The sequence below is a fragment of the Ruditapes philippinarum genome, unplaced genomic scaffold (assembly GCF_026571515.1).
Source record: "Ruditapes philippinarum isolate M1 unplaced genomic scaffold, ASM2657151v2 ctg3907_1_1_1_1, whole genome shotgun sequence".
NCBI lineage: Eukaryota > Metazoa > Mollusca > Bivalvia > Venerida > Veneridae > Ruditapes > Ruditapes philippinarum.
In genome coordinates, this window is record NW_026861239.1 from 79,070 (window position 1) to 91,302 (window position 12,233).

Sequence of the window (12,233 nt, forward strand, 5' to 3'; positions counted from 1 at the left end):
AAATTCTATTGTAACATCAGAATAATATTTAACCATCAAAGACATTTATAAATTCCGAAAGCATCGATGCATTCCCAATATTTTAATTAAATTACAATGGCCTGGGTATTCTCAACTAATTTAAAAGGGAAATATCGTTTTGATTTTTTTTCATATTATCCCATTTTGCATTTAATCAGTTGACACGGAAAGAAGGTTGTCTTCTTTCTATTAGCCAACAAATTTTTCATACATCTTTATTAATGTACTACTCGTAAAACCTTTCAAATTTGAACAACAGTTTTAACAATCTATGCGAAACGAAATTATATAAATTGTTTTTAGTTTAAACAGAACATACAGTTATTCCAGAACATACAATACGTGATATACAGTTTCGCTGTGGAAATGGATTAGAACAAAATATATCAAATCTTATAAAGTTCCACTCCAAACTGATTTACAACCAAAAGATGTCATCGACTTACAGGAAAATTGTGTATGGCTAATACGTGACATTTAAAAAGTTAAAGTTACATAACACTGATTGAAAATGGCAATTAGTTTATATTTATATAAAGTAATAAAAATATAACTGTTACAACGTTCGTTTAAAGAAATGTATAATGAATAAATTGTTTTATTTAACAATGAACAAACAGGGAGAAAAAAAATTATCTGTGAAAAACACAACCCATTATTCATTAGCAATTACTAGTACGATGGAATAGTATTACTTTGACAAAATCATTGATTAGTCAAGACTATAAAAACCATGTGAAGCAATCTTAAACAGCTGCAGTTTTGTTGAAACCAATTGATGCCGTGCAAGAATTACAAAAACATTCTTCATTAACTTTTAACAGTCTAGGACACAAATATATTGATGAATTGTTTTCACTTTCAAATCTCCTTTCTGTTATTTTGTGTAGGTGCATTACTTTCCTTATTTTTGCTTAAAAGTAAAATTATTAAGTCAAAACTAATTCGATGGTTTAGTTCTTAGAACACGCTCAATTGTTGATGAAACTAATTCATACAATAAATTATTTGACAACTGTATGCGTACCGATTACAATAACAAATAAAATGGGTTATATTGTAATATTTGATTAAAATCCGAGCAATAATCAGTCGTAACGAGTACAGTTCACATGCATGTTGCATGGCAAAACAATTGTCATAAAATTAATCAATCAAAGATGAATATTGCATGACCATTCGGCATGGATGTTTCGCCTGATCTTGATCTGCATTTGTTGCATTTATAGAATCATCTGCCGCATAAAGGCTTAGGATAACATTTGATAATAACCAACATGTGACCAACCAGGAGATTAGGTTGAATATTAGAATATTAGGCTTTTCTCCTTGTTATCAGAGGGAGATTATCGTGTTTTTTCAGCTGCACTGTTCCAAACTGTCGCAAAACTGACGACAATCAACGAATCTTCTTGTTAAATTAAGTCATCAATGAAAGATATGCAATGTTAGTAAATGAAATAATTTTATTTAAATGTAAGGAAATAGCAACCATTGCACTGTAACCAAGTGTTATATAGAACTGTGAATGTGAAATAATAATAATATTTAACAAGGATAAAAACTTTTGAGATAACGTAATACTCAACATGTAATAAATTAAATATTTGAAAGTTATCAAGGATTTGATGGCAAATACCATACTCATAATATCCGACAATAAAACTGTTAAAGTTTCAGAAACAAAATAAGTATGAAAAGATTATTTATCAGGTCATGTCGGTATGGCATTAACATGTATCTTACTTAAACAATTTATTACTACATAATTTTTAAAGTACTAACCATAGTTAAAAATAAAAACTGCGCACTTAAAATAAAAATTGTGTACTTACGCAGTTTTAATAAAGTAGCAATTACTCGTGATGTTTCAAATATAATATTATGAAATTATATAACAAATGATGTAAAACAATCAAACGTTTCTTGACATTGAAAATCACGTCTTACAAAAGCATGATTTGATTATAGCACATTATTTTTCATCATATCATAACCAACATCATAAATATAAGATAAAACATTATAAGAAAGAACTGTCAAATATCATGCTACACTCTTCATTGGCACTTTTGTTTGCAACGCAGTCCCAATACGGCTCACTTGTAACTATTGAAAAATAGGACCATCCTCGGTCATGGAAGTTTCACTGTCCGAAACAGAACCGCGTTCAAACTTTAATGGCGTCAGATTCCTTTCCGAGCCGTCGTCAGATTTATCATCAGCCACCGGGGACCAATACACTTTGTTATTGATAGTGTCTGTATGAAGCTGTATCGACTGCCGTCTGCCGTCACCTAGTTCGATGCTTGCAATTAGTTTTTCAGGGAGAACATCTAATGATCGTTTCCTTTCACCATTTCCACCCTCTGAGCGGGAAACCATAGGCGTATGTTCAATTTCAGGCAGAGATAATCGCTTTCCGTCTTTGCCCAATTCTTGAATCTTCTCCATTGATCGAGCTTTTGATTTTCCTTCGGCGGATTTCGTCTTGTTTGAATTCTTTACTTTTGACCTATCAAGGTGATATCGTGAATCGTGATGTAAAACTGTAATTTCTGTACCAACGTCACTTTTTGCGGTTTCTGCTACAGTAACAAGAGTAGCTCTATCGTCACCATCATCGTTCTGAATCACAGCATTCTCATTGTCGTCATCATCTCCTTCATCGCATTGTGTCTGTGTTGACGATGTTTTAAGTTTTGGTCGACTGTTTTCACGATATGGATAAATCTTATAATGTTTTTGGGCAAAGTCAAGTTCAAGGTCATTATAGCGTTCGTTATATCTGTTGAGATATCTTGAAATGGACTCAGCGGAGAAATCTGTCCCTGTAGTCGCATCAGAAAAATCATCATCGTCATCAATTTTTCCAAGCTGGAAGCGATTCAAATGATAGTCAATCTCTCCGTACGGTGGTGCTGCCTGAGCATGTTTCTTTGGAGCCGAGCAGATAGCAGCGATATTTGCAAGCTTAACAAATCTTGATCTACCCTTCCCATCTTGTCGAACTGGTTTTATATCTTGCAAAGTGAAGCCTTTCTTTGCAAGCCACTCTTCTACAGATAAACCATACTTTTTATCTCGATGTTGGGTACTCGCTTTGCCTTGACCTACAAGAATCTGTGCACATGTAATATTTCCATGCTTTGCAGCCATAAGTAGAGCCGTGAAACCTTCATCATTTATTGCTTCTATATTTAGACCAAGGCGCCGGAAATGACGTATGAGAATATCACATGCGATGTCGTTTCCAACCATTGCGCTATAAATCAGAGGCGTGTTTCCTGCAAAATGAAATGAAACACCTCGATAAGAACTGATTACGTGCTTTTAGTGAGATTAATTTTCTATGTATTCTATCCGTTCACGATTGCATCTCCTATCAATCTGGTTTGATAGAATTAATACAACGTATATCAGTATCAAGTGTACGACAATGACTTTGTAATAATTGAATTGCCGTTTCTACTTGTATAATTGAAATTCTAGCAATCAACTTAATGCGCAAGCGCAAGACTGACGACAGCAAATTAGATATGAATGTCATTTTTATATGAGACCAGATAACGTATTATCAAATTATCTTGCTGCTAATGGATGAGACAATGAACTTCTTTACCAAGACACTGATTATTACGTCTAATAAGATGAAAATGACACGCTGAGATACAATACATAAACAAACGTTATATAGTAGTAGTTAATGGTAAATGTACTGCTCTTTTTCTTCGGCTTTATTGCAACCACTAGGAGTTTCGATTAATATAATCCTATCAATTTCCTTCCTTCCTTCCTTCCTTCCTTTCTTTCTTTCTTTCTTTCTTTCTTTCTTTCTTTCTTTCTTTCTTTCTTTCTTTCTTTCTTTCTTTCTTTCTTCTTTCTTTCTTTCTTTCTTTCTTTCTTTCTTTCTTAACGTTAATGCATATTTTAATGTGAAAAGTTAAATTCAAGTAATTTCCCTACTTTCGTAAACATTCCTTCTTTTAAAAACGGTCATCGCAATGTCTTTAAAAAATTAATGACACTTAGAAAAAACAGATTTAAATCTGATTTTAAGAAGAAGAGAAAAATATGTTCAAATTTTTAATTTTGACATCATAAGTCATAGTAATTAAACTTAATTTTACAGAACGGTAAAAATTATCTCATTAAGTAATGATGAGTAAAATGTATACCATTTGTATCAGTTATGTCCGGATCGACGTTATGCTCTTTGATTAGAATTCTCAGAATATCATTACAGCGTCTTTCGCAGACGTAACTGAGCGCCGTTCGTCCACAGTCATCCGTTGCGTTAACGTCAGCTCCATGACGTAATAGTAATCTCACTGTATTATCTCGAGCACCCTCCTCCTGCAAAAACAATAATATACAGTAACACCTATGTAGAAAAAGCCCTAAGGAGATCAAAGATTTTTGTTGTTGAGAGGTGTTGCTGTAGAGACGTCAAATGTATTATAAATGATCGCATAGTGGGGACTTTTCCTTTGTTCTTACTAACCTATTATACTCAGTACACTTCAATGAGCATTTGAAAACTGTATTGATATATAGCAGTACAGTTTTTTCATTGATTCATATAGGAAAAAAGTTTTTCCGCACCTTGTATATATCAATGTAGTTTTTTTTACAGAGGCTTCATTGGGGCAGTGGTAACGAACATTCCCAGTAGCCAAAAAAAAAATGGAATCAATAAAATAAAATAAATAAATAAATACAATGAAAAATATAAACAAAGATAATTAATGAAATGAAATTTACTCTCATTTAATCAAAAGGTACGGCCACTGAATGAATTATTTCCACTGAAAAAAATCCTTTAATCTTGAATCAATATTGGTAAACAGTTTACAACCGCCTCTAACATTGGATGTCTTTTGTATATTTTTTTTTGCGGCAGCGAAATAACTAGAAAAAAAAACTGCCTATTATAAATAAACTGTAATGGAGCTAACGATTTATTTATTTCTATAACAAAAAAAAAAACATTATGCCATTGCGATTAAACAGTTATTGTATATCAAACTTCGTTAGTTACGAGGATATAACACTGGCTGGGCGACATCTCGGGATGTTTCTGCAAAAAATTGTCTCGGCCTTACGGCCTCGCCATTTTCTAAGCAGAAACAGCCCTTGATGTCGCCCCAGCCAGTGTTATATCATCGTAACTAACTCGTTTCATGTAGCTATTACGTATTATTTGGGATATTGAAACTGTTGTTAAGAACGGCCACTCTTCATGAAATTTGATACACTATTGTCACATTTTTTAAAAAAACCCTTTTTTTTTTGAAAATTTTTTATTTTTTTTTAAAAAATAAATAAAAAAAAAAACGAAAATTGCTAGCTTGGGTTTCTTTGGAATTGTATAACAACAGCGATAACTATTTTTATATTAAATTTGTATACAATTAAATAATTAATCAAGTTAAAGCAGCATGCTTCAAGATAATGCTAAATTCATGAACATTTTGAAAATGTATTTAGAAGTTAAATAGTGTGATGGGAACAGAAAATGATTAACAGATTACAAGCCACGTAAATACCCAAACCACCCCCCTCCTCAAGAAAAAGAAAAGAAAAAAGAAGTCAAAATATGCACAAATAGCCTTAATTGTGTAAATTACGCAGTATAAATATTGTGCAAAATCAGTTATTAATAGCACATTTTAAGTAAATTGCTACTTGAATCTTGAATTTGTTTACTTTTTCTCAAAATCTTAGAACGTTTTGCTCAAAATTTGATTTTTTTGAAATTCTTTGGCTAATCAGGAGGCATGCAACTTTAAACTCACCAATAAAAGATACTAATTTGAAAGTTTCACTGCTGATTCTGCTTTAAGCAAGAGAAACGATATTAGTTATTGCTCGAAACATAATTTTATTTTTAGGTAATTTTGTACAAAAAGAACTTTTTCAGTCAGCTGGTAATCTGAAATTTGGCACACAAATAATTATTAATAAACCGACATCAAATGGTAAAATAAAATTGAATCATATTTTTTTTCGATACCGTCATGTCAAAATACCCCAAAACAAAAACAATACAACAAAACATCCTCAAGGGTGTCCCTTCAAAGGTTTGATAAACACGCAAAAGCCACCGTTGTAGTAGCTTTAAAAGGATGCCCACGACATTATATGCTCATTTCTATAATGTACGTTATCTTAAGTAGTATATCAATAATCATCATTAAACCTGAACTTTAGAGCACAGTAAATTACAGACGTTAAGCTTTAATCGATCGATGTGCAGGTATACTGAAACACTAATTAATTATACATGATTGATAAGGTATATACTTCTTGTGAGATCTCATTTATTTATTTGGGATAAAGATGCCCTAAGCGGGGCTTTCTGTAAATAGTAGTTGAAAAGTCAAACCCATGATCATCCCCGGATGAACCGCACGAGGTGATTTTTGCCATGACGCACGGCGTCGAATAGTACTCTGGCGTCTGTTGTTACGTCAACACCGGTGTCTCCATAACTGAAAATATACAAACGATAGAACTTTAAATAAATAGGATTAAAAACACCACTAAGCAAAGGATAAAGCCTACAGCAACTTTTGTAGAATGATTGTGCAGATAATTTGCCTCTTTCCTATTTTATTGCAACCAATATAATCTTGGCTGCATTTATTTGGCTGGAAAATGATTTCTTAAACTATGCTGCATTTCACGAATGCCATTTTTCCTTGTCGATATTTAATTTTATATTGTTATATGTCTGTAATATAAACTATTAAAAAGTCAGAAAAGGCATGTCTGAAATGCCAGTCAATCTTTGGTTAATCAACAATACATTCATCAAAGTGCGATATCCTCCGTACATGTTTTTGACGTTCAGAGGAGGAAATAAAATGTAATAGAATATTCTTGTTATAAAACTGAAATAATAAATGTGTTCATCGATTTAAAGAGTTATTATGAAAACCTTTATTTGTAAAACATAGTTTTTATAAAACAACATTCCCTTTCCTCATAATAATAACAGCTGGTGCATTTTCTTAGGTATTAAAGAAAACTACTGGTAATAAATGATGATGAAACATACAGTAATAGGTACATTTACTAGTCAACAAGCATTTAGTGAAACAACAAAAATTATCATTCCATATTGTCCATAAATGGGTTACCCGTTTTCATTTAAATTCAATGAAAGCCGACTATCATCGGATTTCAAAATGAGAAATTTCTTAACTGGTATACATTCCTCTAGATTTCATATCTGTTATAGCCTTTATCAAATATATTCAAGTGTAAAAGAATCTTTATATAAAGCAACTGACAGAAGTTTCATACAATGACCAATGTACCTGATAAAATACATTTTTTTTGTAAATCCAAAATAAAAATAAAAATTCAATTATCATTTCAAGCAGGTGATATTAAGATATACTAGTTTACGTCATAAAAAATGCACATACAGCACGCCTTTTCCTCAAACTGCATGTTTCGTTGGACTTTTCCTTAATACCTAGCACACTACAATACTACATTTCTTAACATGAAGCTAACTTTACATTATGTTTCATGTGCAAACTGATTTTATTTACTTTCACAAACGTAGTTTTCAATGAATCATTGTCGGTTATTTAATGGTAAACAAAGTAATGATATTCCTCCAAAACGTACGAATTGAAAACGCATTGTTTTGCGTATAAACATTGAAATTAATAACGTGCGTACATGTTAACAACACCTCCTTTAGCGATATACTTTTGAAGATATCTATCAACCCTGGCTTTTGAAGAATTGAGTTTGGCTTTTGATTGTATTCGTTTCATATGATTCCTCATAAGGTCAACAGACAAACTCCTACAAATGTCCGTCTGTCTTAAGTCGTCTCCAAGTTGACTCCAACTTTCAACATCTATATTATTTTGATTTTCAGTATAATCTGATTGTGATGATTTCTTTGCTTTTCTGTTCCTCCTTTTCCTAGATCTTCTTCGTTTTATTTTGGACCCCTCTAGACAGTCTTGTTCGTCAGTGGTAATGGATTTTGTCTTATATTTTGTATCATCAGTATAACACAGTCTTCCCGGAAGTCTTAGTTTTCCGTTTTTAACCTCCTTGTAAATGTCATAATCCATTCTTCTGTTAAACTGTTATCTATATTTTTATTATATAAAAAAGTTATTATTTTAAAGACGTTGCAGTTATTGTCCTCTACCAGTTTTCAGTTCCGTTTTAGAAATTGATAAATTTAAAGTCTTTGTTGTATTAAAGTAACTTTGCATTTTATGTTCTTCTAAAAGTTGGTATCAATTGAATTCCTTAAGATGTTTTTAGTTTGCTCTTTCTCTTTTTATGCTCTGATTTTCTATTACACAAGCAAGAATTACTTCATTTAAAAATACTTAAAAGTCAGAAGTACCAACAGTATCGAAATTTAGAAGAAATAAAGCTTTCTTGCTGAAGACAGCCAACTTTGAATTCAACCAAGTGTAATCAATTACATTTGGTAATTAACAATACTATTTGTATTTCTTCATGTCATTACTGGATATTTGCGTTTTTGCACCGGTTTTACAGGACTTACATAAGTAAAACAAAAAATCCGCAACCATTGCTGTGATTGAATTGTTTGTTTTGATAGGTTGATGTCACGAGAGAAAAAAAAATTGACAATTAACTCTTGTTTTATCATTGCAAAATAATTAATCATGGTAATAGCAAATGCACTCTCGCTAATGAACACAGTCCTTCGTACAAGGTATGTGTCTATTAATGAAAGGTTTCATTGCACTATCAGAACGAGTGAAGGAAGAAAATTGAAAGTGCACGCAAAACTTCTTTCATCAAAATTACTTTTTCCTGGCAACTATCTCGTTCTTTAGAAATAAAACTATAATAAAATAAAGCAAACAAAGAAATTGAAATAATATAATTGTAAATAAGTTCTGTCCCCATGGTAATATTTATGTAACTACAATGTAAAGTTTCAAGTTTTATTTATCATTTTGCCATGTATGTACATGTATAGAAACAAATTGGTAGAAATTGTAAGGAACCTTCTATAATGCTTTTTTTCTTAACTTAAAATATATCCACTGTTTCAAAACCAGTATCCATCTTTGATGAAGGACTCTTAACATGTCGGTTAAAGAAACAAGTCGTTGTTACCTTTAGCAAGAAACTTTAGCAAGAAACTTTACACTCATTGCTCAGTACTGGTTGGGTCCAGGAACGGATTCGAAAATGTGTCTATAAGCTTATTGCTTCCTGCACAATTGAACTAAAATAAATTCTGTATAAACCAAATCAAAACAAAACCATTCTATAAGAACATATAAATGCTTTTTTTAAAGTTCAACCTTTAGCATTGCATCCGTTTTAAACAGTACGAGAAACGTTTGCCTTAAAAAAGGAATGATCTAAATGGGACAATTAAGTGAAGTTTCTTCGTTAGAGTACAATTAACAAAATAATGTATTTTTTTCTTCATGTTACCATTAATTTACATGTACTTTACACTTCAATTAAATGTGTTCTATCACGTCATTGCATTGCCGTATTTAAGAGTTAAAATTACCGTGTGAAGTGTATCTAAACTCAAACGATCTCTAAATGGGTCAGAAAAGATTCCGGCAGTTAAAATGTATTACTTGCGTGCAAATGTTTATTGATTCCGTCACTCAAACAGTCTCAAATCTCCAGGGACTGTTCAATTATTTGAGTATTCCAGAAATAGCTTTGTCTCTTTATTTAAATTTAACAAATTCAAGACAACGTCGTCCGTTCAATTAACAACGAATAAGATAAAAAATGTCACTGATAACAAACGACCCATATGTTGGGAGTGTATCGTATTCAAGTATGATAAGGGGTAAAATTCATTTGGTTTAGTTAAAACTTTCAAGCCTGCTTCAGTGTTACGAAAGGTTTTATGTCCATGACCACTTAAAAGCGCGAAGTCATCTATTTTTGCCTGTACGTATGACGTTATTTACAAGATGTTGTACTGAATGCACTACGTTGTAATTTAAGCTTGAACTTGAACTTTTAACTTTCTCTTAGCGTAATGTAATATGGCAAACTTTTTAAACGATAGAAAATTAATTTCATTTACGCTTCATTTGCAATTCTGATATAACTGTAAATATAGCATGGTACAACTTTAGGGATTCTTATTTTCTCTATTTCAAAGTATATTCAGTTACCAAATAATGATGGATGAAGATAAGAGCTACATCTAAGATGAGTGTCAGATATACCATCGTTTGATATCACCATTATTTGCATTTTGTTTTTTCCTCACTAGTAAATATATTTAATGCAATGACATTTTTTAGCTTGGTTATATGAATTTCTATTTATCATTGAAAATATATGTTTTACAAAAAGGTATGTTATTGTTGTTGATTTTTAATATTAATATTTTGTTGATTCATACGTTTTGCGTTTTGTTTTCTTCATATATATTTTTTTCAAACGTACAACAGGGTAAATTTATCAAACAAATACCTACTGTTGTTTATTTTTCCACCGTAATCCTAACATTTTCTGATCTAATATTTCCAAGAACTAGCATCCATCAGGGAGTAATCACCAAGTCTCTGTCTAGGTTAAAACATTACCACACAAACACTGTTTGCAAAACACCAAATTTATAACATACTAAAATATCCTGACTTTATATGCTTCTCGAAATAATAAAAAGTTACTGGATGAGAAGTCAACACGACAGCAAAATATCTCTTAAACATGCTTTCTCGAGAAAACATAAGAACACAACAACAGATAAAACGCGCGAAACCCGTGAAAAAAATGATCGCGTGGTTCCTAGTATTTTCTCATAAATTGAATTTAAATAACAGAGCTTTGAAGAGTTTGATTAGGGTTGTAATTGATAAATTGAGAGGAAGTACGCAGTACTAGGGATGTTTTCTCCATTCCAAACATCCCACCTGCTTTGCTTTATTTTATCCAAACCATCTGTTCTTAACAAATGCTTGCTAATTTGTTTGCGTACGTAAGCTGGTATTGTTTTTAAACATCATTTTTTGCTAATCTTCTGACCCTTTCTCCCATGAGCATATTGTGAAAAATGGCCATTTTCACTGAAAAGCCTCCTCTTACAAGTTCAAACTGCTATGAAACTATGAAAAATGCTTCAATTCTAATCAAACTTGGCACAAATGATGACTGGACCATTGCCTTTCTAACGACATGCTCAGTCCTAAATTTCCTGTCACCATGGCAACGAGGGGACATCTCAAAATTGCCAAAAATCACTTTTTTGCCTCGATCTTTTCCATCAAAATTTATTTCAAAGTGCTGCAACTTCTCAAGGGATTGAGATAGAGTCAAAGGCTTTTCAGCGTTGGTTACACGTTACCTTATGATCGACCTGGGGTCATTTTAAGCGTCTCACAAGTCCAAAATTTTCTTGGCGATGAGGGGGACTCCGCCCCCCTTCAAACCCCCCAAACAGAAGGGGGCACATCCCCCTTCTGGCAACCCCCTGATGTAATATTTGAATGGGGGACGGCGCCGAAAAAATGGTCACTTTTTTTAACAACATTTCGCAAACGAAAAACAGTGTTTGGGGCCTAAATAGGGCATTTTTTCACTGTTTGAGGCCTCAAAAAGGGGGGGGGGGCAAAAAGCCGTCGAAACACGCTTATATAAGGGAAAAGGTTAACAAAAAATGATGAAAAACCTTGGAATCACCCAAAATCTAGTTTTTCCATGTTAACATGTTGTCTTTTACCTAATTTTGGTGAAAAATTCTTGTTTTGTAACATTTATAATTTCATTTAGTTAAGTGAAACACAATACTGTTCTCGCATTTCTTTATTATAATTTTAAAAGACGATAATTAATAGCAGTAGTTTGCATGTGTTAACGAAACAGAATTAATAATCTGTAATCAAATTGTTAGATTTCAAATTCACTATTTAAAGACAGTATCTGAATAATGCAAGAGGCTCAGCCTACTCAAAACATTTCAAAGGTTGCCTTCAAGGTTTCAAACACTGAGTATATCTAAACCTTCATTGAAAAGTATTTAAAGGAAATTATTACTGTACAGACTTAAGAAATATGCAATCTCTTTTAATTGGATTATCATCTTTTAATGTTAAACTAATAACTTAATTGGTGAAAGAATTAAAAAATTTTTAATTCTGATAGAATTATGAAATGTTTTTAATTTCACATTTCTGAGTTCAATTAAAACGCCCGTCAAAAGTTAT

The 12,233-nt window shown here is 32.0% G+C and overlaps 1 protein-coding gene across 1 annotated transcript; it reads right to left on the minus strand.

Annotated features, from left to right (window-relative positions):
- Positions 1 to 204: 204 nt before the first annotated feature.
- On the minus strand, positions 205 to 10,864 carry LOC132714995 (uncharacterized). Its single transcript, XM_060697955.1, has 4 exons — positions 10,505 to 10,864; positions 6,428 to 6,515; positions 4,200 to 4,377; positions 205 to 3,308 (listed from the first exon to the last, which is right to left on the minus strand). Exons 1-4 carry the CDS (start codon positions 10,534 to 10,536, stop codon positions 2,131 to 2,133), a joined length of 1,476 nt encoding a protein of 491 aa, XP_060553938.1. The 5' UTR covers positions 10,537 to 10,864; the 3' UTR covers positions 205 to 2,130.
- Positions 10,865 to 12,233: the final 1,369 nt, after the last annotated feature.

Coding starts and splice junctions, on each gene's coding strand:
- LOC132714995 (XM_060697955.1), bottom strand. CDS start 10,536: ATGTTAGGATTACGGTGGAAAAATAAACAACA. Junction 6,516..10,504: donor CGGTGGAAAAATAAACAACA/GTAGGTATTTGT, acceptor GTATATTTTCAG/TTATGGAGACACCGGTGTTG. Junction 3,309..4,199: donor GGACATAACTGATACAAATG/GTATACATTTTA, acceptor TTCATTTTGCAG/GAAACACGCCTCTGATTTAT.